General features: G+C 37.3%; 1 protein-coding gene across 2 annotated transcripts in view; it reads right to left on the bottom strand.

Annotated features, from left to right (window-relative positions):
- MAPRE2 (microtubule associated protein RP/EB family member 2) overlaps nucleotides 1-26,437 on the bottom strand; it is a 185,612-nt gene that overhangs the window by 2,420 nt on the left and 156,755 nt on the right. For both annotated transcript variants that reach the window (XM_074277873.1, XM_074277864.1), the window contains 2 exons: nucleotides 15,939-16,081; nucleotides 7,887-8,045 (listed from right to left, as the gene is read on the bottom strand). In XM_074277873.1, the coding sequence (XP_074133974.1) occupies nucleotides 7,887-8,045; nucleotides 15,939-16,081 (302 nt within the window). The remainder of the gene's footprint in view (nucleotides 1-7,886; nucleotides 8,046-15,938; nucleotides 16,082-26,437) is intronic.

Below are 26,437 nucleotides of genomic sequence, written 5' to 3'. Positions count from 1 at the left end.
TCAGACAAAGGAGTCCAAGACTCTTTTTACCAAGATCCCGAGGACATAAAGGTGTACACCAAAGCTCTGGAGTCTGAGGACCTCAGTCCAATACCAGCCTTGCCGTTTTCTGTGAGACCTTGAGCAAAGCCCGTCATGTGGACTATTTTCATAGATTAAAAGGTCTTTGGGCTCATCCCGGCCCTAAGTCTGGGATCTTCTGCTCCCACCACAACCTTACAGTCAGAGAGAGCAACACAACTCATATAAAAGGGAGCAGAACGTAGCCAGAACAAAGGGAGGTCCGCAATGCTCAGGGATGCTACAAGGAGAAACGCTCCTTTCCATAGGCAGATTAAGGGCATCCACATTGGGCCAGTCTATAGGCAATCGATTATTAAATACCTTCTCTGTGCCGGGCACATAGAGGGATCTGCCAACAACATCCTAATTGTTTTGAATTTTGAAATAAGGGAAGGACTTTAACAAATTGAGATGGTAGCAGACAAGGAATCCATTCCAGCCATAGGGATGACAGCTTAAAGAAGGTTAAAATGGGAGAGGGATGACAAGAAAGTTGGTTTGACTATAATTTAGAGCACATAACAGGAAACAGTATGAAATAAGACTGGAAAGGTGGGTTGTAGCCAGATTGTAAGGGTCTTAAATATCAACATAAACAATTTATACTTTATTAGGCAGACAATGAGGAGCCACTTAAGGTTTTTGAGCAGAAGAGTGACATGATAAAGCCTACTCAAAGTTCTGTGTTTGAGCAAAAAATAGTGGATTTCTTTTTGAGTAGGCAGCCAACTAATCTCTCCCCTAAGTGCCCAGATATCTGTGCTTTCTGAGTTCTTCTGTGAACTTTTAAAATATTTTTTTGGTCTGTTCTGTTCCTATCAGGCTACTTAGAGTCACTTCTTTATGGCTGCCATTGTTCCTGCTCACAACAATCTTTTATCTTTTAATTTATTGCTGCTATTGTATTCTCACTTAAATAATAGCCAAACTTTCTAGAACTGTATAAAAAGTAAGCAGATTGTTAGTGAAGGGCTCTCTTCTGAAATGAGGAGATGAGTTTTAGTACATTGGCTCAAAATGCAGCCCCCTTCAAAATGGTGAGGTTACTAGATTAAGTTCCAGGCAGGTGTTAACACAACTTCCCTCCCAAAGTTAATTAGTGACAACAAATTACATCAAAATTGTTTCAGAAATTATCTTAATATATTTAATAATTATTTTTTAAAATGACATCAAAACATTATTTCCAGGAAACATGTAGCCTAAGTTCCAAAATCCTTATTTGTCCTACCTCAAAAAATGAAAATTAAGTGACAGGATTATTGGGTTAACCGGAAAAGAATGTAAGGTTAACCCAAAATAGTCTGTGTCCTCACTCTTATGGGGGAGGGGAATAAGAATAAGAATCCTTAAGCCTTAAGAATCTGTTCACACAAATACATTTATATAGATCTTCATTCAAATATCTTTATTACCCTTCCGCCTCACCCCAATCCAGGATGGTTAGACCCAATTTCTTCTCACTATGGGGAATAAACTGGGAAGGAATAAATCATAGTAAATCCAAAATGTGGATCATCAAGACTGTTAATGAGAAAGTTCAGACCATACTTTTTTTTTTCCTTAGTAGAAGAATCTGGGAATATATAAAAGATCTGTGATTTCATCAGCCTAAGAAACTTTCCAGTGTAGAAATCGTCTCTTCCAAGAAGCAAACATATATCACTTTGTAGATAAGACCAAGGGAATTGCCTGAAGCACCTCATGTTTAAGTGGCTTGCTGAAGGATCATATAGTTTTAAAATGTCTGAGGTAGAATTTGAATCTGAGTCTTTCTGAGTCTAGTGCTCTATTCACTCACTATACCTCTCAGTAGCTATAACTATTACTTTACGACCACACACAAAATCATACATGCACATACACATACACATATACTGATCCCACAGACATACGTGTACATAGTCCCATAAGCTCAGATAATAATGTTAATTGTTTAATGTGTATGTCAATTCCTCAATGATAGTTAACTATATTTTAGTATATTGCATCATCTGAGTTACTAAATTATTTCATAATTGGCTTATATTTAAGTTATAGTTTATTTATTTATTTAAGTTATATATTTATATATTTAAGTCATAATTTAAGTTAAGTTTGTTTAATGGATTAAGAATAGAATATGGATGGGCTAAGAGTTTATTTAAACTCAGGTCTTTGTGACTCCAGGTCTGGTGTTCCATCCGTGGGGCAACCTGGATAATTTTGTCTGAAGGTTCTCTCACTTATGTTTCTATACACTTCAAACTGATATGTCGCAAACTACTTAGAAGAGCTTTTGAGAAGGGAACTATTTTATGGAAAAGTTCTTCTAAAGGTTATGCAGCTGTGAGGATGACTTTACACAAGACTGTAGAATTCCTGTTCAAAGTGCAACACATTTGTGATATAATACATCTGCTGCAAAAGCTGCTGTCCCCAGACAACTTTTATTAGAGGTTATTGGCACAAATAACAAATCCCCCCGTACTACTAAAAGACTGTCAAGGCTTGATGTGGAGGCTCTGAGAGTCTGGAGGACAGCATCTATAATTCAGAGAAGGATGTGTTATAAAGCACAACTCTGAGATCTTGGCCCACACATTTCTATTTTATGATCACAGAAACATTTTCTCCTCTTCCCTTACAAAAGAATAAAGAACTTAATAACCAGATAGAGCAGGGAGGCAGGGAGAACCAAAACAGAATATAGGACACATGCAACAATAACATAGAACCTAATTGCAACTCAGACACAGCCGTCTGCCAAGGTTCTGAGAGAGATTCTGACAGTGGCTTTTTATTCTCAGGTATTGTCTGAAAATCATGGAGAAAATCATGTGGGAAATTCAGTTTGCTTAACCGTAGCATACATAAGCATGCATAAAGTGGGGTTCCTACCACTCCCTGAAGATGCATTCCATTGGCCCTCATCTGGAAGGGATGGGGGACCAGGGGTCCCAAGCTATGACAGGAGTCCCAGCTCTGTACATACTGATGAGGAAAAAGGATGGGGTAGAAGAGCTATGAGAACAACTCCAGTTTGATATGGAAAGACAGACATCACAGCTCAATTACAATTCCACAAGGGAACAGTGGACAGATTAGTTATCTTCCATAGGGGACTCAAATTCAGCATTAAATGAAAGGTACATAAGGATAATAAAAGAGATGTTCAATTGTCCTGGAAATTTAGTGTTTTGAATTGGCACATGAAGATGCTAGATCATGCCCAGTGTATATGATGACTTTTTTCCCCTAATGAATAAGGATATCTATTTTTGGTAGAGAGACAGGAAAGCTTCAGCATCTTGAAAAGTAATTGTATCTCAAGTCTGTGTATTCAAGACCCAACATTTGGATCTCCACATCTTCCAAAACTTGGTCATTCCAGGAAGGATTTGGCAATAAGAACAAAAAAAAATCCCTTCATTTCTTTTCAGATGAATCCCAGATCTATATAGTCAACCCTCATCTCTTGTATGAGCAGAACTACTCTCCCATCTGACTGGGGCCTTTCCTTTAATATTCAGCCAATGGACCATCTAACGAATGAGGCTTTTCCTTGTCTCCTCCCCCACACAGCAGTTTTCCTCCCCAGTCCTATCTAGTATTTGCTTTGAATCTGCTTTGTACGCTTATTTTTATACTTGTTGTCTCCCCCATTGGGGACAATGGTTTGATGATTAACTGATTGAATCCAGATACTCTTAATGTTAACAAAACTTAGGCTGTCTTATCTCCATCCTTCTAATATTTTCCAATAATTCTCTTTAGCTGAGCAGTGCACACCAGAACTGGCCTTAAATTCTTCAGTTAATGAGTCATCACCTTTATTATCTCAAGGACATTCTGGGAAAAGGATAGGCAATTGTTTTCTCTCAACAGCATTGCACTAGGAGGAATGAGTGCCTTCTGGTCTGAACTTATTCTACTGGAATGAATATCTGTACTTGAATCCAGACTCTGCTAATTATGGGCTTACTGAGTGACTCTGGGCAAGTAACTTCAATTATCTCATTTGTAAAATGAAGAGAATATTTGTAGTGACTATTTCAAGGCACTGTTATGAGGAAAGCACTTAGGAAATCTTAAAATAATAATAAACATGATCTATATAAATTATTATACACAAATTATCAGCAATATTTAAAAAATGCTGTTGCTTTTTTCTAAGTTAGTTGGGCCCACCTATGTGTCATTGAAAACTGAAAATAGATTGCTTTTGGCTGCTACAAAACTGCCTCTGCTGGACAAAACCACGTTAGGGATTAAATATCATTGGCTCAAAATACAATTTAGTATCTACGGAATTGGCACAGAAATATGAAGTCACCGATAATATGGAAAAAGAAAAATATTTCAGGTTTAAGTATGTCCTCAACCAGTCAACAACATTTTATTAAACATGCACAGAATTCCCTGTCCCTTTAGGGAGGTTTCCAACAAAATGGGAGGTAGAGTAAGAAATAAGGAAGAAATGAGGAGGAAGAAAAAAAAAAGAGGACAGATCGGAGGTTCTAACAACATATGCTCTACTGGTCCATGATTTTGCTGATTTGTAACGCAGCAGTGCATCGAGTGTACTACGATCTGTGAGTTGACACGGTTAACAACTTTTCTCATCAAACTCCATCAGTTCCACCAGGGCAGCCTTCTGTGATGGGGCGCTGAATGAGCCAGGCTGGTCTTGTGTGATACACAGTTACTGTATGACCCATCCCAAGAGGCTTTCCGACCTGGGAAGATCTCCCTGACCCAAGGCCGGTGCTTGGTTGACCAAGCCTTCAAAAACCCAGAGTTACTTCCTTGCCATCACGAGGCATCAGTGAGATCTTAGGGAAAGTACAAGATAGGACATAGAAGCAGCCATGCTTACTCTAAGCTTAGAAATTCTCCTAGCTCTCTAAAGGGCTGTGGTTGGGAATCATACCATTTCCTTCATAATGCCCAAAGGTCAGCACAGAGGGACTTGTTCTATCTAAATAAATAAGGATCAAAGTGTCTGCGTTTTGTGGAAAACACAGTATAGTGCCTGATGAATCCCCTCTGGACTAAAATTGGGAGTAGTCCTGCTATATATATCCTGAAACGAAAAAGAAATCCAGCTGGCAATGGCATTTTAAGATATCCCATCTTCCTCTCCCTCCCCTCTGTTCATAAGTAATCTCACATTCTCTTTTTTCTCTTCCAGATCCCTATTGCCTGGTTACTGTCACTGGCTAATTCTCACTCTTTTACATTTCAGAAAACCCTTAGATTACAGGTACAGTGATAACATACTCTCCTCTGCTCCCTCCCACCCCCCCTTTCCTTCTAACCAGCAGTACTAAATCTGCACTCCAAAGCACCAGGGGTTGCAGAAAAGGTGAATTTAGCAAAAACAACAACAACAACAACAAAACCTCAGCGAACCAGAAAAAAATCTCTCTGTGGCTGGATGGGGATTGGAGGGGAGTGGGATGAAGCGGAGGGCTGAGTCACAATTCATTTGGAAACTGTTCTTCCTAAGGGAGTAGCCCTCCAAATTAGTCAGTGAGTGGAAGCAACAAGAAACACATTTTATTCAAGATTCGCTGTAAATGGCTTGCAATTTTGTAGAACCTAGAGTATTCAAAATTTGGAAGGAAGATAAGGGTCACCTGTCTGGTCAGCCACATCATTAGAGATGAGGAAACAGAAAGCATAAGAACTCAGAAGTAGGTGGCTCTGCTACAGTCAAATGGGTCTCAGATGACCCAGCTCTTTGCATTTGAAATCTCATGTTTGTTCCACCACACTACCTTCTTTTTGGGGGGTGGGGGAGGGACAAATTAAGGAAATCTGGATGTCTGCTTCCAGACTACGTGAGAGAGGGGCCTATTCAATCTATAATCTCAAGCGGGTCCTGTCCGGCTCCACCCCAAGGCTGCTTGTCATCTCCCTATTCTGGGCCCTCTCCTGTACTCAGTATCCCCCTACACCTCACCACGTTCCATTCTTCTATTCCTTCCCATTTGATCAAAACCTGAAGTTAGGAAAACATCGGATAAACCTATTGTATTAAGGAATGATTGCTAAGGATTACATCACTTACTCTCCCAGCCATAGCTGCACTTTTAAGTGGAGAGGACATTGATAAATTGCAGGAATAAATCGGAGACTAAGTGGGGAAGGGCAGTATTTGGGGGGATCAAGAGGGCCTTTCAGTCACCATTCAGAAAACCTACTTCAACATTAGCCTGGCTATAGTGAAAAAATCTGGATTTTACTGACCCAGTAATCTAATGGATTCAAAAGCTCCCAATACTCTGTAGGGTTTAGTCACAGATATTTTAGTGAGGATCATAAAATCAGAAACGTAGAACCAAAACGGACATTGGTCCATCTAGTCTAAAATCCTCAGATAAAGGAACCCAGGCCTAGACTAGTTAAGTGATTTGTCCAAAGTTAATTAATAACTGTGTAATGTGGGGACTGAAGCAAAATCTATGTGATGCTGCCTCGTCTCTAGGAGTGCAAAGGCATTAGGGGTGACTGCTGTAACAAAATTCACCCACTTTTTTGTAGTAGTTGAGAAGAATCTTTAAAACTAGCCCAACGTCTACTCAGAGCAGTCATTTTCTGCCAAGAGCATGAAAGTTCAATGGGATTCCCACATCGCATGGACTGATAATCAAGTAATGAAGATTTACTAGGAAAGAAAAAAAAAGAGGGGAACTAAAAAAGTGGCTCGGTTGTAGTTGGGGGACTTTATCCAAAGACTTTCCTTGCATGTGAGAAGATTTACATATTGAAATTGAGATGTCAAGTCATGAATGGAGTCAACATTTGCCCGTTTTCAACTGGATAGGACATTAAAATATAAAATAGGTGGCTAGTTATATTCTATTAAAATACCAAACACACAGCAACCAACCACAGTGCCCTCAGAGCATGTGCATGCTTCTCGGTCAGACAGAAACCAAAGCTAACACAGACGGCATGCCCACAATCAACCTCAACATGGTCTCAAAAGCTGTTCTGAAACCACAACATGTTAGCTATCTGTGCTCTCCTTCCATACTGAAAAACGAACGTCAAATTCCAATTCCCTGTAAGGTGCCCGTGGGCCCCTGCTCGGTGCCAGGACGCAGGTCCGGGTCCCGGCATTTACGCAATCACCGTGACTGGTTCTTCTCTCCTGCTGACCCTCCTCTTGTCTTCACTTTCCCCTGTGTCTCAGGCGGGGCAAGTTTGGGCTCTGAATCTGTTCCTTTCCAGCTCTCCACATCTGCTTTTCATTGTCATGGCTGAGCCACGTTACGGGTCTCCCACCAGCGGCAGAAGTAGTCCTGAGCAGCTATGATGGTGGCTGGGCGTCCCCCCAAAGGGGCCTTCTCTAGGCATTTTCCAAACCACAGTAGATGATGCTGTTCTTTGTTGGCAGCAAGTAACTAAGACAGGCAGCCGAGAAAGAGGAGCAGATCCTGAGGCAGGTGGGGAGGCGGAGATGGGGAAGAAAACGACTGAAAGAACCCAATGGGGAGACAGGCAATGGGGGGCTTTTTTAAACTTGTGCTGCCATTTAGTTTGAGCCTTGTCTTCTTTCCTTAAGAAGTAGGCAGTCTTACACAGACAGTATAAAATCTACTCAGTGTTGAAACTTGGAACATACCTGTATGAATTCACCTTCTTAGAGCAACACACCCTACCTTTATACCCCATCTCCTTTCCATGCATACATGCTCTTTCAAAAGCCTTTGATGATAAAGCTGATGATTTAAAATGTTCAGCCTCATGATGAGATGATATTCTTTCAAGTCAATTAAATCTTGGGTATTTTCATTTAAAAAAGAAAAGCGAGCCAGTTTCCCCAAACTTACATGTTCTTCTGAAGCATATAGGACTTCCATTAGTCTCTGCACGAGATCATCATTTTCCTGCCCATGTTCTTGGCAGAGCAGCTCAATCTCTCTTAACTTTCCAAAGTAGAAATCTCTTTCCTTCTCCACGCCTTCAAGTGCAAGTTTTAACGAATGTACCTGGGGAAAGGAACCCGGAAATATAACATAAGAAATAAAATACCATTCTATACACATGCAAAGAGATACAAAGCCGTGCAAAGACACAACAGTAAGTGAAGGAGTGGCCAAGCTATGTAACAAGGAGAAACAAAAGGGTTCTTGTCTGGGGCCCAAGTTCCTGCCAAGATGCCCAATTTCAATAGTTTACTACCCATGCCCTTCAATCAATGGGTTGCTTATTAACCAGTATGAGAATGGCCTTTCCTAGACAACAAAACTCTATTAGGGAGGGGAGTAATTTCCCTGGCCAGGGTACAACACTTTCTCCAAATCTGCTCAAATCTCCAAATCAGTCTTGGACTGAAACAGCAGCCTCAGTAAGTTTGTCCTGGGAGAATGAGAAGGGGAAGGGAGCAGCATGGACTTCTGTGTCTGCCTCAGATCATCATGGAAACCCTTTAGGCAACACTGATTATACAATCGTCCTGTTCTCCCCCAAATGTCACCGCAACATCCAGCATAGATGGGTATTATCAAAGGAAGGAGAAAATTGCTCAGAATTGAAGGCTACTAAACCTGAAAGGAGAGAAACAGCAGATTCCAAGTCTTCATTTAATCCATGGGAACCATACACACACACACACAGACCCTTCCAAGTCCATTGGCTAAGGCCCGGCCATAGTCAACTCAGTGATGTCCTTTGGGCCCAAGCTTCTGGTAGTTAGGATGGAGGCGAGATTAAATATGGGGACAATTTAGAAAAAGGAAGGCTGGCAGGACGGAGGGTCTCCTCCCCCACATATGCCCCTAACTTTATTCAGGGACCTAGTTGCTGTACCACCAAAAGCCAGCTCACATACAACCTTGTGAACCGTAGCCTGCCAGTACCTTCAGATGCTTGCACCAGTGACTGGTCACACACATTATGTTCATTCTTGAGGACCAGGAAAGAAACCAGCAAACCGTAATGAATCCAGAGGAAGAGGCCGGGGATGACGAGAATACTAGACACCATTAAGTTTAATATGAGGATACCTTGAAAGGGGAGAGGGGCCTAAGAAGCATTTTATTAAGTACTACTATGTGCCAGGCAGCACTTTACAAATATTATCCCCTTGGGTCCTTATAATCCTAAGATTATTAAATCAAGAGGAACTAGGGCTTGACAGGGGGGAAAAACAAAAACAAAACCCTGACTTTTTAGGGAGTTGTCCCAAAGGGGAATGAGCCCCTTGGGGAGGTGAAGATTCCCCATCACTAAAAGAAGTGGAGGCTAGACAACCACTCCCTTAGAAGGCTGGAGCAGGGATGTCAGGTGCAGCGGATGCCCTGGCCTCTGAGCTCCCTGCCAAGCCTGAGATTACTGGAGTTCTAATGGCCGCTGTCCCAGTTCTCAGACCTGGCGTAGCTTTATCAGCAGAAGCCCATGATCCAGACCCCTCCTCCACTTTTACTTCTCCCACACAATCTGGTCCAGGAGTACAAGTAGCAGTACACAGAACATTAGAGAAAGCAGCCGACTGCCATGTGCAGCTGAGAATCGTTTTGTCTCTGAGGGCCAGGGTTTGCAGATTCCAAAACAATGCTGTCTTACTTCCAGAAATTAGAGAGCTTCATTCTGGCTAAGGCTCCAACTGTTATAAATAATTCCTGGACTTGAACACTCAGAATCATCAAAGGAAAACACCAACAATCATCCCAATGGTCCAGAAGGTCCAGGTGCAGGGAGCCGGCTGAACACTTTCCCATCCCCTCTCCTGATCCACTCTAGTTGCCCAGAACTCAGTAAGTTCCCCGAAGGCCTCAATAGGAAAGGCAAGGCCTTCTCCTTTTCTACCTCAGCTCCTACTTCCCAGCTCCTAGCAGCTGCTGTTCTAAGCACACGATAGCCCTATTTTCCCCCTTTCTGGCCTCAATCCTGCTAAAGACCCAATACTCTGAAGCATCACCAACTCTAACACTTCCAGGAAGACTGAGGACCATCTGCCCTCCTCCTTCTGGGCGCTCTGTCTCTTTGGGTATCCTTCTCTGACCTCCTGTTGCAGCCTTCTCTTTTGTTATCTACTCTGTTGCTCCACTGGGCTCCAGCAGGGCCATTCCATGTGCTCTGGGGCAGAGGGCTCCTATGTGTGTTATCTCTCCTAACTAGAAAATGAGCTCTGGCAGATCAGGGTCTGACTTACTCTGCATCTCTATCCACTGTGGTTTAGCACAGTACTTTCACATGTAGAAGGAAATCAATACACATTTTCCCCCTTTCAACTAATTTGATTATATGAAATGCAAAGGAGCTGGAAATTTCACATGAACATACTGAAGGCCTTAGACTTGTAGGCTTATATTTGTTTTCAAGACTACATTAAATCAAGAACCCCTTTCTCTTATATTTGAAGGTAAATATTTTAATTCTACAATAGAATGTGAATAATGGATTCAAAGTCAAGACCAGAATCCCCTTTCCTATCTCCCATATACAGTGTTCTGTCCACTACATAATTCATACATATATTTCTCTCAAAACCACCCTGTAAATTGGGCAATCCAAGTATTATCTTCTGTACACTGCAAATGAGTAATCTTTTATCATATTTCCTCACATTATCCCTATAAAGTTGAAAGAAATTAATTACAATTTACTTTTAATAGTTTGGAAAATTAAAACTCAAGAAAGGCAAACTGAATTTCTCAGAATAACACATTGAGTGAATTACCATGTTGGTGTCATATTATAAAATAATTTTGACATATTTTGCATTGCTCTTGGATCACATAGGATTGATCAAGTACCTCTATATAAATCTGAACATTATTGGGGATACAACAGAATACAATGACATGGATTATGTTCTGACTGGGAAGAAAACTCACATGTAGATTGTGGTTGTGATGGAAGGTAGTGGGTTTGAAATCAAGAAATTAGGTCCCAGTTGCAGCTCTTTCCCTTATTAGCCACATAACTCAGACAAATAATTTAAGCATCAGCTTTCTCAATTGCAAAATGGGAATGAAAATTAATATTTGAATTACCTTGGCAAGGAGACACAGAGAGTAGAGACTTTCTGTGATTCACACAGCTGGCCAGAGTATGTTATTGAAACCTGCGTCTTTCCTGATTTCAAGTCTATCATTCTTTCTACTATATCATATTGGAGATTCAAGATAGCAATAGAATTTCAAGTCAGATTTTGAATAAAGAAAACCAAACTTGCCAGAGAGACTGATTTGGTCAAGTGATAAGTAATTATGCAAGTGAGTCTTCCAGGACTACAAAGTTCTCAACTGGGCATGCAAGTTGGCTGGCATTTACATAATACTCTAAAGTTTGCAAAGAGCTCTACAGATATTCTCTCATTTGGTTCTTACAAAAATCCTGGGCGGTAGCTTTTATTATTCTCATCTACATTTTATAGATGAAGGCAACAGATTAAGTGACTTGCTCAGCTAGTAAATGTCTTTCTAAGGTTCCTGATTCCAGGTCTAGTGCTCTATCTACTATGTCATTTTAGTATCTTATATTCAATCTAGATTTATTCTTTTTCCACGGGAATGACCTTGGAGCTGCCACTGAATTCTCTGCCATCTAACCCCAACGCTGAGATGAAAATTGATATTCTACCTGAGAGATTTTGCCTCCCTAGGGTATTATGCTATTTCAGAAAAATGCCAAATACCTTCTCTTTGCAGAAAGGTGCGAGGTCTCTGTTTTTGAAACAGTGAGGGAAAGTTCAAGCTGGCTTTTAACTTCCTCATTTAATACCATTCCTTGGCCACTTGTAAAGTCAAAATTGACAGCTCCAAATCAAGCAAAATGAAACTTTGTTTTGTTCCTGATTTTCACTGCTGAAAAGAACAACTTGACTGACTAGGCCACTGCATATCTTTCTCTCCTTTCTTCCCATTTAGGTGTTAGGAGACTGAATAATGTAAGGCATGCTACTATCCTACTTATAGGACTTTAGCTTAACAGGCAGGGAATATCTGTCTGACACATTCTATCCAGAGGAACTAAGATTTTTTTGTTTTTCTATGGTGTTTTGGTTTGTACAAGGAACAAATAGTTGAAATATTTGCCGAAATACGCATCTGAAGTTGAGGCTTAGTGCTCCACATTCTTTAGGTAACAAATATTCGTCTATAAAAATGACTCAGTAAAAGTCAACAGTAGCTCAGTCAAAATCTTACCGCAATTGTCGTGCTTTAATTCAGTCAAAAAAATCAATAAACAAAATTAATATTCTATCTTCACCATTACGTCACAGTATCAACGCCAATAATCTCTTCATTATTTAGGTTTTCTCATTAAGAGAAGTAAGTTATTTTTCTCCAAGAAAATAGCTTTTCAGAAAACTAAAACCAGAGGGAGGATTTATTGCTTTTTTTTCCCCCCAATTCCCTCTTCACTTCTCTGAACATCAAAATTCTCCACAAGCCCTAAAACTACTACAAAGCTCAGCTTTTGACTCTTATTTCAAGCAACTATCCTAGACTAATTCCTCCCAATGAGGTTGCCTTTTGATTTTCTTTGATACTTGCATGTACTGTCAGTTTGCATCTTTAACCTATGGCCTAGAACCATGAGGTCTGGGAATATGTGAACCAGGCTTAATGTTGAGAGAAGTTACTCTAAATTATAGATCTTCAGCGTTTGATGGTCCCATCCAACCCCTTCCCTCCAGGAAATGGTAAATGCAGGTAACTAGTTTTGAGAAAAATCTTAAGGCAATAATGCATATCAAGTATAGGACGATCTTGATTTTTTTCCCTACAATTATAAGACTCATAAAGAATTCATGAAGTAGCCCACCAACAAAAGATAAAATTCCCCTTATTCTCTGGTAAACCCTACCTACTTCCTAGCACTATACAGTAACACCAATTTAAAGCACCAGCCTAAGGTCGTGAATTCCCCTAAGAAGGGAAATCAATTTGGGGTTGCAGAAGAGGCAATCCTCCATCGTCCCACTGAGTTTTACTTTTACCCTCAGGATTCCATGTCCTCCTATAGAGTGTTAGCCTGAAGTCTTAGGCTTCCCATGGAAGCAAAATAAATGTCTTTGGAGTTGTTGAGAGACAATCCCTTTCTCATCGAAATAATTCACAATAATAACAGAGAGCAAAATCTAAATCTCTGCTCCTTCATATCATGGCTTTAGTTATTGTCTACTCTCCTTCCAGCTCCAGGAGATTTGTGTAAAATCCTCTTTTTTTTCCCCCTAAGAAGCTGATACTGCCAAGGAATTCCCATTTCTTATTTTAGAAGAACTCCCTGAACTCTTAAATATGGGTTTGCCAGAGGGTCATTATCTTACACAGGACAAAGTTTAAGTATCTTGCTCCCCTAAAATATAACCTGAGTTCCTTATTGTTTCTTTTAGTTCTGCAAACCATACGAAAAATCCTATTTTCTATCTTTGAGGGTGACACTGTCCAGGAATTGCCTTTGTCTCTAAAAATCTCGATTTGAGGCTTATTCCAACCTTGAAAGGTATGTATATCTTTCAATAAACCTAAAAGAATATAATTCAGTATGTAGTATACCAAGGTAATTCAAATATTAATTTTTATTCCCATTTTGCAATTGAGAAAGCTGATGCTTAAATTATTTGTCTGAGGTTATGTGGCTAATAAGGGAAAGAGCTGCAACTGGGACCTAATTTCTTGATTTCAAACCCACTACCTTCCATCACAACCACAATCTACATGTGAGTTTTCTTCCCAGTCAGAACATAATCCATGTCATTGTATTCTGTTGTATCCCCAATAATGTTCAGATTTATATAGAGGTACTTGATCAATCCTATGTGATCCAAGAGCAATGCAAAATATGTCAAAATTATTTTACAATATGACACCAACATGGTAATTCACTCAATGTGTTATTCTGAGAAATTCAGTTTGCCTTTCTTGAGTTTTAATTTTCCAAACTATTAAAAGTAAATTGTAATTAATTCCTTTCAACTTTATAGGGATAATGTGAGGAAATATGATAAAAGATATGAAAGCACTGAGTTTTGAGAGAAGTATCTGCAAGATAGCTGTTTGCTAAGCAGAGGTACCAGCCTTTTACTGATCTTTTTCCCAAAATGGAAAGCAAAAATTCTTTTTTTTATTTCTTATAGTATTGTCAGCTAGTCTTAGTCCATTCTGAATTTTGGTGCTTCCAACGTTCTGGCAAGACCATGCAATGTTTTTAATTGTGAGTTACCTGTCCTTTTTTCCATTTTCTGTATGTCTTTTAGAAATCTAAGTTTGTTGAAAATTCCAATTGTGCTCTGATTTTATTAGGCAACACTTTCTTTCTGGGAAGAACTACAAGTACATATTATTTAAAGGGCAATAGAAAGAGACATATATAATACATTTCAAGAGCATTTAGCACATTGCTAATGATGTTTTTGTCCATGAAAAGCAGTATAAAAGGTATTGTTGAGAACAGGTGTGGTCAAAAGCTCGGATCAGTAAAATGCAAAAACAAGAAGCAATAGATGACTGACCCAGGTGTTAACCTCAGATGCTCAAAGATCAAAGCCTTCAATGGGAGATTGATGGAAAGACAAAGACAAGAACTACAGAGGATAAGAAGGCGTGGAAGAGTTGTGATCAGCACCTGTGAAAGACTCTGATTAATACAATGATCTAAGCAACTCCAAAGGATTCATGATAAAACAAATGCCATCCAACTCCAGAGAACTGATCAACTCTGAATAAAAGATTTTAGTATAATCTACTCACTTGCTTTATTTTTCTTGCTTTTTTGAAATATGGCTAATATGCTTATATGATTTCACATGTATAACTGATACATTGCTCATCTCAATGGGTTGGGGGAAAGGGGTAGGAGGGAGAAAATCTGAAACTCAAAATTTTAAAAGAACACCAAAAATAAATAAATAATGAATTTATACCACCCCATCACCACCAACAACACATACACATACACATTTTAAAACATTTTGGATTGTAATCTGCCCTGGTTGGAAGAATGCACACACTGATGAAGTGGGCATCCCCCAAAGCACCAATTGCATGACTGCAAGGACTAGATTTGGGGGGCTCCACACATATGGTCCAAGTCTTATTATAGTTACACCAATTATTTTTTGAAAAAAAAACTTATGGGAATCTCTTCCCAGGAGTAAAACCAATAGTATGTTGGAGTCAATTCCTACTGGCCTTGAGAACTGACTGCTAAATATTTAGTGTGAGTTTTTACACCACAAAAATTGACAAACACTACAAATCACTGTTTGATTTATTATTTTGTTGATTATCTAGACTTAAGAAAGTGATGAAGAAAATGTTGACAACGAAGATAAAAGAGTGTTGTGTGTACATTTGTTTTTTCAGAGAGCGGGTAGTTTAAAACACTTATACCAGAGTTCACCCCTCAGTGAAACTTAGAATCTTTAAATTTTGAACTTTTTACTATTCCTAATCTAAAGCATTGTCTTCACTGACCATCCTAGGCCAATAATTACTCTTTTACTCTAACCAGAATTTCAAAGACTCTCTCATCCCTTGCCAAAGAATTGCTTCCTCTCAAAATGTTTTCTCCATGTAGAGCATAGGACTGTCTCCAACACACACACACACCTACACTTTCTATGTAAAGGTAAAAACTAGGAAGCAGAGCCAGGGGCTTCAAACAAGTCAAATGCTTGTTCTTTCCTCCTGAGTCAAAGTCTATGTCAATTATTTGTATGATCTTGCTAATAGTTCATCAAAAAGCCCTCAGGAGCCACTTCTGGTGGCTCACTGGTAAATAGCAAATATTAAAATCACTCAATTCTCAATATATCAGGCTCTAGATTCAATATTATCATGACTGAACCTGGCGATACCATTTCCTTTATTTGAGAGCACACAAACACACACAAAATCACCAAAGAGCCCCAGGGAGCCCACACCAACCTGTTCATTGAGCTGTATGACCTGGGTTTCTAAGTCTTTCTCAGACTTGGATGCTGAGCCGCTGCTAGAAGGAGTCCTTTTTGCCGACGAGGGACGAGAAGGGGTGGATCCTGGTTTAGAAGCCGGACTCGATTTAGCAGCACCTGGAAGGAAACAAGAGAGCAAACTATAAGTAACAGAAGCCATGGAGAATATTGTCAGAGCAGGAAGAGACACCTTACAGATTATCTTGTCCAACTCCTTTGTGTTACAAGTGAGGAAACTGGGGCTCCCAGAAAAATGAAATTAAATAGCTTAGCATAGATGCAACTTAAACCAAAGTGTCTGATTCCTTTCAGCTACCACAAAACCAGGCTTCTGCTATGACTTTTTTAAATGATGAAAGAATTACATTAGAGAAAATTCAAAGGCACTCCTGGCAACTTTCTTGCCCCTTTCAGAAATAAGTTGGGTGTTAAAGTCTTCTATTCTGCTACTAAATAACTGTTTTGACAGGTTGTTTGACTGGGTCCTTGTAATAAAATATTCAGTTTTGACTTGAGTAAGATAATAATAGATTTACAAGGACCAATTTGGGTTCTTGGGAAGAAAGGTAAATACCAAATTTTTTGGTAACAATGATGTATGAGCTCTTTAATTAATCTGATTACAACATAGCTAGAATGGACCTTGTAAAAAATAACAGAAATTTAAAAAATAAAATTATCAGTGCCAAAACTTAAAAAAGTGAAATAATGCACTTAAGAATACAGACTAAATACATATTTCAAAAGGATGTTCAGCAAATATAGTTGTATCAAGATACAAATCAATAGATTTGTAAAGGCAGAGTGATGTAAAGGAGAGGTGCTAGATAGCTTTGTATTGCACTATGACCAAGTAGGATTTATACCAGGAATGCAGGGCTAGGAAAACTATTAGTATAATTGACCATATTAATAATCAAATTAATAAAAACCATATGATCATCTCAATAGATGCAGAAAAAGCATTTGATAAAATACAACATCCATGCTTAATAAAAACACTTGAGAGTATAGGAATAAATGGACTTTTCCTTAAAATAGTCAGGAGCATATATTTAAAACTGTCAGTAAGCATCATATGTAATGGGGATAAACTGGAACCTTTCCTAGTAAGATCAGGAGTGAATCAAGGTTGCCCACTATCACCATTACTATTCAATATCGTATTAGAAATGCTAGCCTCGGCAATAAGAATCAAGAAAGAGATTAAAGGAATTAGAGTAGGTAATGAGGAAACCAAATTATCACTCTTTGCAGATGATATGATGGTATACTTAGAGAACCCTAGAGATTCTACTAAAAAGCTATTAGAAATAATCTACACCTTTAGCAAAGTTGCAGGATACAAAATAAATCCACATAAATCATCAGCATTTTTATACATCACCAACAAAATCCAACAGCAAGAGATAAAAAGAGAAATTCCATTCAAAATAACTGTCGATAGCATAAAATATTTGGGAATCTATCTACCAAAGGAAAAGTCAGAAATTATATGAGCAAAAGTACAAAACACTTTCCACACAAATAAAGTCAGATTTAAATAATTGGAAAAATACTAAGTGCTCTTGGATAGGCCAAGTGAATATAATAAAGATGACGATATTACCTAATCTATTTATTTAGTGCTATACCAATCAGACTTCTAAAAAACTATTTTAATGACCTAGAAAAAATAACAACAAAATTCATATGGAAGAACAAAAGGTTGAGAATTTCAAGAGAATTAATGAAAAAAAAATCAAATGTAGATAGCTTGAAAGATGAGTTCAAATCTTATCATTAGAAAACTTAGTTGTTGCATGAACATGATCAAGTTCATTTTCCCTTTCTGATCCCCTGTTCCCTTATCTGTAAAATAGGGATTGTAATACCTGTAGTACTTACTTGATAGGGCTCTCATATAGAACAAAAGAGATAATAATGTCTGTGAAAAGCTTTTCAAACTTTAAAAAGATACATGTCACTTATTATTATGGATTGCAATGGAAAGTTTGTACAATTCTATTAGAAATTCTAGCATATAGGATAGATAATCCAATTTAGTCTTGTTTAAAGATACTTATCAATGAATCAGTCAACAAACATTTATTAAATGGTTACTGTGTGCCAGGAAAAAGACAAAAATATAGTCCCTGTCTTTAAGGAGTTCATATTTTTATGGTGAAGATAATATGCAAAAAATCACATATATATATAAACACATGCAAAATAAATAAAGTAAATTAAAATTAATCCAGAATGAAGGCATTGGAAGTATGGGAAGAAAGGAAAAAAGGATAACTGGAAAGGATCGCCTGGGCAAAAGGAAGTGATCCTTTTTTTGGTAGAAATAATATTAGAATTGATAGGTTCTCAGGTCAACCTGCAAATAGCTACTTAACCTGCAACATACTGAACCTGTCAGTATGAATAATGTTATAGAATCTAAACACTGTCTATCTATAATAGAAAAATGCATTTGAGATTCCAGTGTGGTATTCTAGGAACAGCTCTCCAGTTACTATAATCCCTGTATGAGGAATAGGGGACTCCCTTCCTTTCAAACCACTAGAGGTAGCCAAGCCAGTTAATTACAGGGTCTTGATGGGTGAGAATTCTAACTGTAGTGGTTAGGATTAGGAGGAATAAGGAGCTGACCTCAAATCAACTCCAGTGGCAAGAGAGAGTGGGAGAAGTAGAAGAAATGGCAGAATAGGATCTGTTTTCTTCAAGAGCATCAGGGATAAAGGGCAGGACCTCTGGTCCTGGGGGATGTAAGCTAGAAGCATCAGCTCTTTCAGGGAGATGTTGCTGTTCAAAAGGGAAAGTAACAGCCTTAGTTGAGGCAGTGAAAGGGCTTGCAGTAGGAAGATAGTTCTGTCTTATAGTTATTTTTAGATACAGGACATTCATCTGCCTGAAATTTGTAATTTGAGTACTGCTTATGAAAAAAATAAGCTTATTTTCAAATGCTGCTAAATAAGAGAATACTTATTTTTTGTCTCCTTATTGAAAGTTAGCTCTATTCACAAATATTTATATGTCAACAAGGATATTTTGTCCCAGTGAAGTTACAAACCGCCCCCCCCCATAAACTATGAGAAATTATGGTTCTATGAATTTAGTGGAATTCTATTGTGGTATAAGAACTTAACAAAGAGATATAATTTCAGAGTAACCTGGGAAGATTGCTATGGACTGATATAGAACCAGCAGAATAACATACTATAACAACCATATTGAAAAAATGAACAAGATTTTTGAAAGACTTATGAACTCTGATCAATGCAATGATTAAACATAACATAGAGGATTAATAATGAAGAATGCTATTTACTGAAAAAGAAGTAGGTGAGGAAAAGGGGCTTAGATACAGATAACATAGAAAATAAGAAATGTGATGTGAGAAAGACAATGGTAGAGTAATTCATAGGAAACAAGGATTGCAAGAAAGCAAGAATGACTTTGTAGTCTCACATGTCTGTAGATAAATCTGAGAAAAATACATAATAAAAATAAGAATGATTCATCCTAATAAAAACTCTGAGATTTCCAAAGCATTTTCCTCATGATAATTCTATAGGGTGGGAAGTATAAGTATTATAACCCTCACTTGACCTATTAGAAAGCTGAGGAGCTGATAGGGTAAATAAGTGGTCCACAATCATGAAGCTAAGTATCTGAAGCAGCCTTCAAAGCTAGGTTTCCTAACTCCACGTCCAGCATCTTATCCATCCTACCACTCCATCTAATGCCAGAATTTTGTAATTAAGAGCTTCCTATTCCTTTTGAGTTAAGTTTCTTTTTATATTCTTAACCCATCCAATTTCTGACCCCCAAAATCTTTCAAGCTCTAAGATACATGCATTAGGCCGTATCTCGCTTTTCCACAGATGGGAGAGGCAGGAACTCAAGATTTGAGACTAAGAGGGAGATAACCCAATAAAATTCTAGCAATATGTTTGCAAATGATTCTATTGAAAGAAAAAAAAATCACAGCCCTAAATGGCTTTTTAATGGAACTCATTAGCAATTTGGCCTTAAAAAGGATTTGGACAAGAGAAGGAAGTGAAGGAACATGAATACACACTAGAATGGCAAAATCCTGGAAAAATCCCATTGAGAAAGCCAAGGTTCAGGTTTATAATAAATGTTAAAGAATCTAAAAATACTTTTTTTTTAAAGAAAAAAATCTTGTTTTTGTAGGAACCTCAAATAAGGGATAATACAGCTGTTATGCATGGGGAAGAGAAAGCAGAACTAATTAACTTTGATTCCTTTACTAATTTTATACTTCTTATTAACTATTTTCCTCCTAAATCCAGGCTATCTTCCTACCTTCCCTATTTCTGGCCAAGGTACCATCAAACTTTCTAGTCATTTAGGTAACTAGAAGTTATTTCTGAGTTTCACAACCCTGCTCTCCACCTAGTCTAATCTGTTTCATTTTATAGATTCTGCCCCCTCTCCAATCATATCATATGCATATTAATTCAGGTCCTTATTACCATCCCCCCAAATATAGACCATTTTGGGATATTTGTATCAGCTACTATAAATTTAATAATCATTTCTATGTAGACAATTACTAAATTTGCATTCCAGCCATTCTTTCTCTCCTGTGCTACAATCTTGCAATCTCTATCTGGATATCCATCTGTGCCTCAAATTCTGCATTTCCAAATTAATCAATCATAAGATCATTGATTTGGGACTGGAAGGGATTGTAGAGGACCAATTTTCTTATTTTACATATGGGGAAACTGAAGCCTATAGAGATGAAATGATTTGCTTAAAATCAACTTGCACCTAACAACCTGAACTCAGGTCCTTTGGATTCAAGCCAGGTACTCCTTCCACTGTACCATTCTGTTTCTTTCATTACTGTTAACTATTTTTACAGATGGGAGTACCTCAGAAGGTTGATCCCTGACCTCTAGAATTTAATAATCTAAAAGATTCTGATGATTCTGCCCATTTCCCCCATTTCTACCACAGTAATTCAAGCCTTAATTACTGATTCCTGAATTATTTAAATGGCCTCCTAATATATTGCTTTGCCTCTAGTTTCTCTCCACTTCAAAAAGTTCTAAATAAATAAAATAAAAAAACACAGTACAAAGTAGTCAATAACTTTAATAATCTAGTGTTTGAAAACCCAGAGACTCCAGCTTTTGGGATAAGAACTCACTGTTTGACAAAAACTGCTGAGAAAACTGGAAATTAGTATAGCAAAAACTAACATTGATCCACACTTAACACTGTACACCAAGATAAGGTCAAAATGGGTTCATGACCTAGGCATAAAGAATGAGGTTATAAATAAATTAGAAGAACATAGGATAGTTTACCTCTCAGACCTGGAGGAGGAAGGAATTTGTGACCAAAGAAGAACTAGAGGTCATTATTGATCACAAAATAGAAAATTTTGATTATATCAAATTGAAAAGCTTTTGTACAAACAAAACTAATGCAGACATAATTAGAAGGGAAGCAACAAACTGGGAAAACATTTTTACAATCAAAGATTCTGATAAAGGCCTCATTTCCAAAATAAATAGAGAATTGATTCTAATTTATAAGAAATCAAGCCATTTTCCAATTCATAAATGGTCAAAGGATATGAACAGACAATTCTCAGACGAAGAAATTGAAACTATTTTTAGACATATGAAACTATTTCTAGCCATATGAAAAGATGCTCCAAATCATTATTAATCAGAGAAATGAGAATTAAGACAACTCTGAGATACCACTACACACCTCTCAGATTGGCTAGGATGACAGAAAAAGATAATGCTGAATGTTGGAGAGGATATGGAAAAACTGGGACACTAATGCATTGTTGGTGGAACTGTAAATACATCCAGCCATTCTGGATTGCAATTTGGAATTATACTCAAAAAGTTATCATACTGTGCATACTCTTTGATCCAGCAGTGTTACTACCTGACCAGCAGGATGATTTCAGAGAGGCCTGGAGAGACTTACATGAACTGATGCTGAGTGAAATGAGCAGGACCAGGAGATCGTTGTATACTTCAACAACAATACTATATGATGATCAATTCTGATGGACATGGTTCTCTTCAACAATGTGATGAACCAAATCAGTTCCATTTGTTCCATAATGAAAAGAACCACCTACACCCAGCAAAAGAACTATGGGAAATGAGTGTGGACTACAATATAGCATTTCTACTTCCTCTGTTTTTGTCCACTTGCATTTTTGATTTCCTTCTTGGGTTATTTTTAACCTTATTTCTAAGTTTGATTTTTCTTGTGTAGCAAAATATCTGTATGTAAATGTTTATGTATATTGTATTTAACATGTATTGGTCTACCTACCACTTAGGGGAGGGGGGGAAGGAAGGGAAAAGTTGAAAAAGAGGGTTTTGCAAGAGTCAATGTTGAAAAATTACCCATGCATATATTTTGTAAATAAAAAGCTATAATTAAAAAAAAACACCCCACAACTCTTATTACATTATCACTCCCTCTTAAAGACAGATTAACAAAAACCCTCCAAATTAAACCAAATCAAAATCTTCAATCATCCTCTGTTGCTCACCAAATAGTCTACACTCCTAAACTCCTTAGTATGGGATTCAAGATATACCACAAAATAGTTCTAACTTATATTTCTAGATTAATCTCCTATTTTACAAGATTTTGTTCATTTTGTTCCTTCTGCCTAGAAAATGATTGCCTTTCCTCTTTTACCTCTTAAATTTCAGATTATCTACCAAGCATCATCTCCTTACTGAATTCTTTCTTCATCTTCTTTCAGTCAAAAATAACCTTTCTTCTAATCTTCCACATTATGCTATAAGTCTATCATAGTACTTTTTACCTTATCATCACAGTTATGGTATTCTATTTTATCATTATAGATATGTTCAGATCTTTTATCTCCACTATTAGGCTATGAGTCTTTGAGAGTAATTACTTTGACATTTTATTTATCTTGCAACCTTAACAGTGTCTAGTAGCATGCTTTGCATACAGTGGGTGCTCAGTAAATGCTTGCTATATAAATCATTAACTGACTTACCAGTATTGGTGAGGGGACTGATGGAACTGTTGGGTCTGATAAATAGTAAATAATACAGAACAATGCAAAGAGTCCAGGAACCACTCTGCATCAGCTGTTCTGAATAAAAGCTTTTAGCCATTTATTTAGTCCTGAAAGTGCTTTTTAACATTGACAATTCTGTCCTTTTTATTAGTGATTTATTTCCACATAAAGAAAGCTCTTATGCAATAAAGGAATTCAAAGAATACAGACAACCAACAGTGTCCAGTGGAAATCTAAAAAAGCATAAAAGAAAAAAAAACAACCCAGATAAGCTGAGTTCCTTTCTCTTATCTTCCACTCCCCATGACACACATCTCATAGTATTCTTCTTCCATGTAGCCAAATTCATGGAAAATCTTTTCCAAGAATTATTTATTCTCTACCTAAATAATATTAAATAATTGGCCAGTCCGATCAATTCAGAAATAGTCGTCGTTAGAGATAAAAAGCCAGAAAGTGATTAATTGGCTTGTGATGGTCAAAACCATTGATTGCTATAGTTATCAGAGGTTTAAAATGGCAGGCAGAGTTTTGGCCAAGTGTACCCTCTCTTCAATGTGGGTGATACCAAAGTACTCAATGTACCCCATGCTTTTGTATAATGCATTTTTATTGGCTCTTAATATAGCAATATATATCAAAAATGTATATCAAAAATGTATATCAAAATATTTTCAATTGGTAGAATAGAAAAAGGAAAAAAAACCAAACAAACAGACTACCTGCTATATGTAAATGCAAAATGTGAATTACTTATCACTACTTTCCAATTACATATTTGTATGACACATTCATGAAATAGTAGGAGCTCCTAGTTAACAAGCATTAGAGATTTAGGGAATAGCATAGGAGAAAGTATTTTTGAATAGTTTTATAATATAAAATAACATATAACATACAAATAAAATACCAAGATAAGGTCAAAATGAATATATGACCTAGATGTACAAAGAGATTATATAAAAAATTGGAAGAACACAGAAAATATTACTTATTAGACTTGTGGAGAGATGCAAAATTTTATGAAAAATCAGTTTCAGTTATTGAGCTCTGTGATGCAATAGCAGGATTGGGTCTGTACTGGGAAAGATCTAAATTCTAATCTGATCTCAGACATTTTACTAGTTGTATGAACCTGGCTAAGCCACTTAATCTGTTTGCCTCAGCTTCCTCAATTATAAAGTGGGAATAATAACAGCATCTACCTTGAAGGGGGAGCAAATGTTGGAAAGATCAGATATTACAATATTTGTAAAATGCTTAGCACAGTAGCTGGTACTGTCATGTTAGGAGGTGCTGTTTAAATGATTATTTCCGTCCCTTCCTCTATTAGCTTTATCTGACTTTTAAATTAGGTAGGTATTTTCAGTTCCTTTGAAGCAGTTTTGGCAGAAACTAATCAGTGATGAAATAAAAAGTTTCTAGATAGAGGATCTCAAGGGTGATACTTTCCTTAGGATGCTGCATTTAAATACACATACACATTTATATGTATATGGATATATGTAGATGTAGACATGCATATGTATACATACACATATGCACATATATCTCTACATACCCACATATACACAAATACATACATATATATATATATATATGTATATCAGTTTTGTTCAGAAAGTACACTCTTCATTCACTCTTTAAAAAAAAAAAATGAATAAATCTGATGACAGCAAATAAAGAGAACAACACCGGGAAAAATCTGTGCATCTACTCTGAAAGTTTTAATGCTTTAATGGAAAATATACTCTGGAGTACAAACCAAAGGTACATTTTTAAGAGAAGTCTGAACTCTGAAATTTTCATAAGCTGTGATCTGATATGAAAATAATTTCCCTGGACAGTTGTTACATGGCTAAAATACATAAATAAGTGTCAGAATTTAGAGAGTGGAAAAAGAGACTTCCTTCCCTGTTTCAGTGCCATCATGGTTATGGTACTTGTATAACCTAAGAAGAGGCGATGGATGTTTAAGGACATCCTGAAGACCTGGCTCTGATGCTGTATTCAAAGCTTTATTTTCTTTTAAAACAACAACAAAACTAGCCACACCAAAGAAATTCACTAATAATAATGAAAACATATAATCTAGGGTCTCAAGATGTTCCTTTCCCACTTCATTCTGGCCAGGGATATTGTCAAGAAATTTCTACTTCTAATTTAATAGTCACTTTTAAGTATTATCCCTTCCCTTGTCCCAGACCCCGATCAACATTATTTCAAATGAACATAAGAGCTGGACATTTTTAGTTCTGAAGTTAGGGTCAGACTTCAATTCTAAAAGCCACTAACTTATTTAAAGCAGCCTTCTAGAAGCCAGCCTGAAGAGATCATTTCATTTCTGTCCATATCCACTGCTTCTCTCTGCTCAACACCAAAGTGACAACCTCCCAGACTCTTTTTATTTAAAAAGGCTGGAGCTATTCCAATTGAGATCATGTGATGCACATCTGTTCAAGTGGCCATCAAGTATTTCAAGTTTTTTCCAAATTGTATTTAAGGATGTCCTGAAAAACAGTATTTGCCATGTTTTATGACCAAACTTTTTTTCTTTCTACCTCCTCCCTGAAGTTTTCCTATTTCAAAAAGGAAATTTCAGACGCAGAGGAAAATGGATATGAATTACAGAGAAGTTCCTGTAATTCCCTTTCAACATTAAATCTAAGTATGGCTTATTGTGCTACAGCTTTGGGTTGTGTTTTAATTACTGTCTTCCAGAAGTTTTGGTCTAAATAGGATATCTAGGCCCTCTTAATCATAGTTATGAAAACAAAGGACAATCCTATTCATAGCCTTGTTAAGGCCAGAACATCACTGCAGTTTATGTCAATTAGTAGCCTGCATAATGTTTATGGAAAATGCTGTTTTGTTCTTCTGAGATCTACGTGAATTCAGGAGCAAATAAAATCATTATATTCAGCTTTATCCTACATGACTAGTACTTTGATGAAAATTTAGAAATTCCTTTCATATAATTTATCATTTCTTCTGAATCATAAATAGTGGAGCTAAAAATATGCTATTAATATTGTTAACAAGAACCACAAAAGAGGAGAAATTTATTCAGTAAGCAACAATTCTATCAGTTAGTTATTCATATTCTTGGAAGGTACCCCAATTTTTCTGCGCCATACTTTGTCTCCCTGGGCAGTCAGGAAACCAGGAATCATAGGGGAAAGAGGGTTGAACTTGGAACTGGAAACACATATCAGGTACTTATTAGAAATGTGATTCTGGGCAAGCCAATTAGCTTCTATGAACCTGTAAAATGGGGATAATAATACCACCTACCTCACAAGAATGCTGCTAGGATCAAATGAAATAACATCTGTAAATACTTGGAGAATAAAGTGATATATAAATAGAAGCTATTATTATTCCTATTATTACAGACTTCCAACGAACAAAAT

This window comes from Sminthopsis crassicaudata, chromosome 1, assembly GCF_048593235.1.
Source record: "Sminthopsis crassicaudata isolate SCR6 chromosome 1, ASM4859323v1, whole genome shotgun sequence".
Classification (NCBI taxonomy): domain Eukaryota; kingdom Metazoa; phylum Chordata; class Mammalia; order Dasyuromorphia; family Dasyuridae; genus Sminthopsis; species Sminthopsis crassicaudata.
Note: the sequence above shows the minus strand (reverse complement) of the source record. Positions and strands in the feature narration are given on the sequence as shown.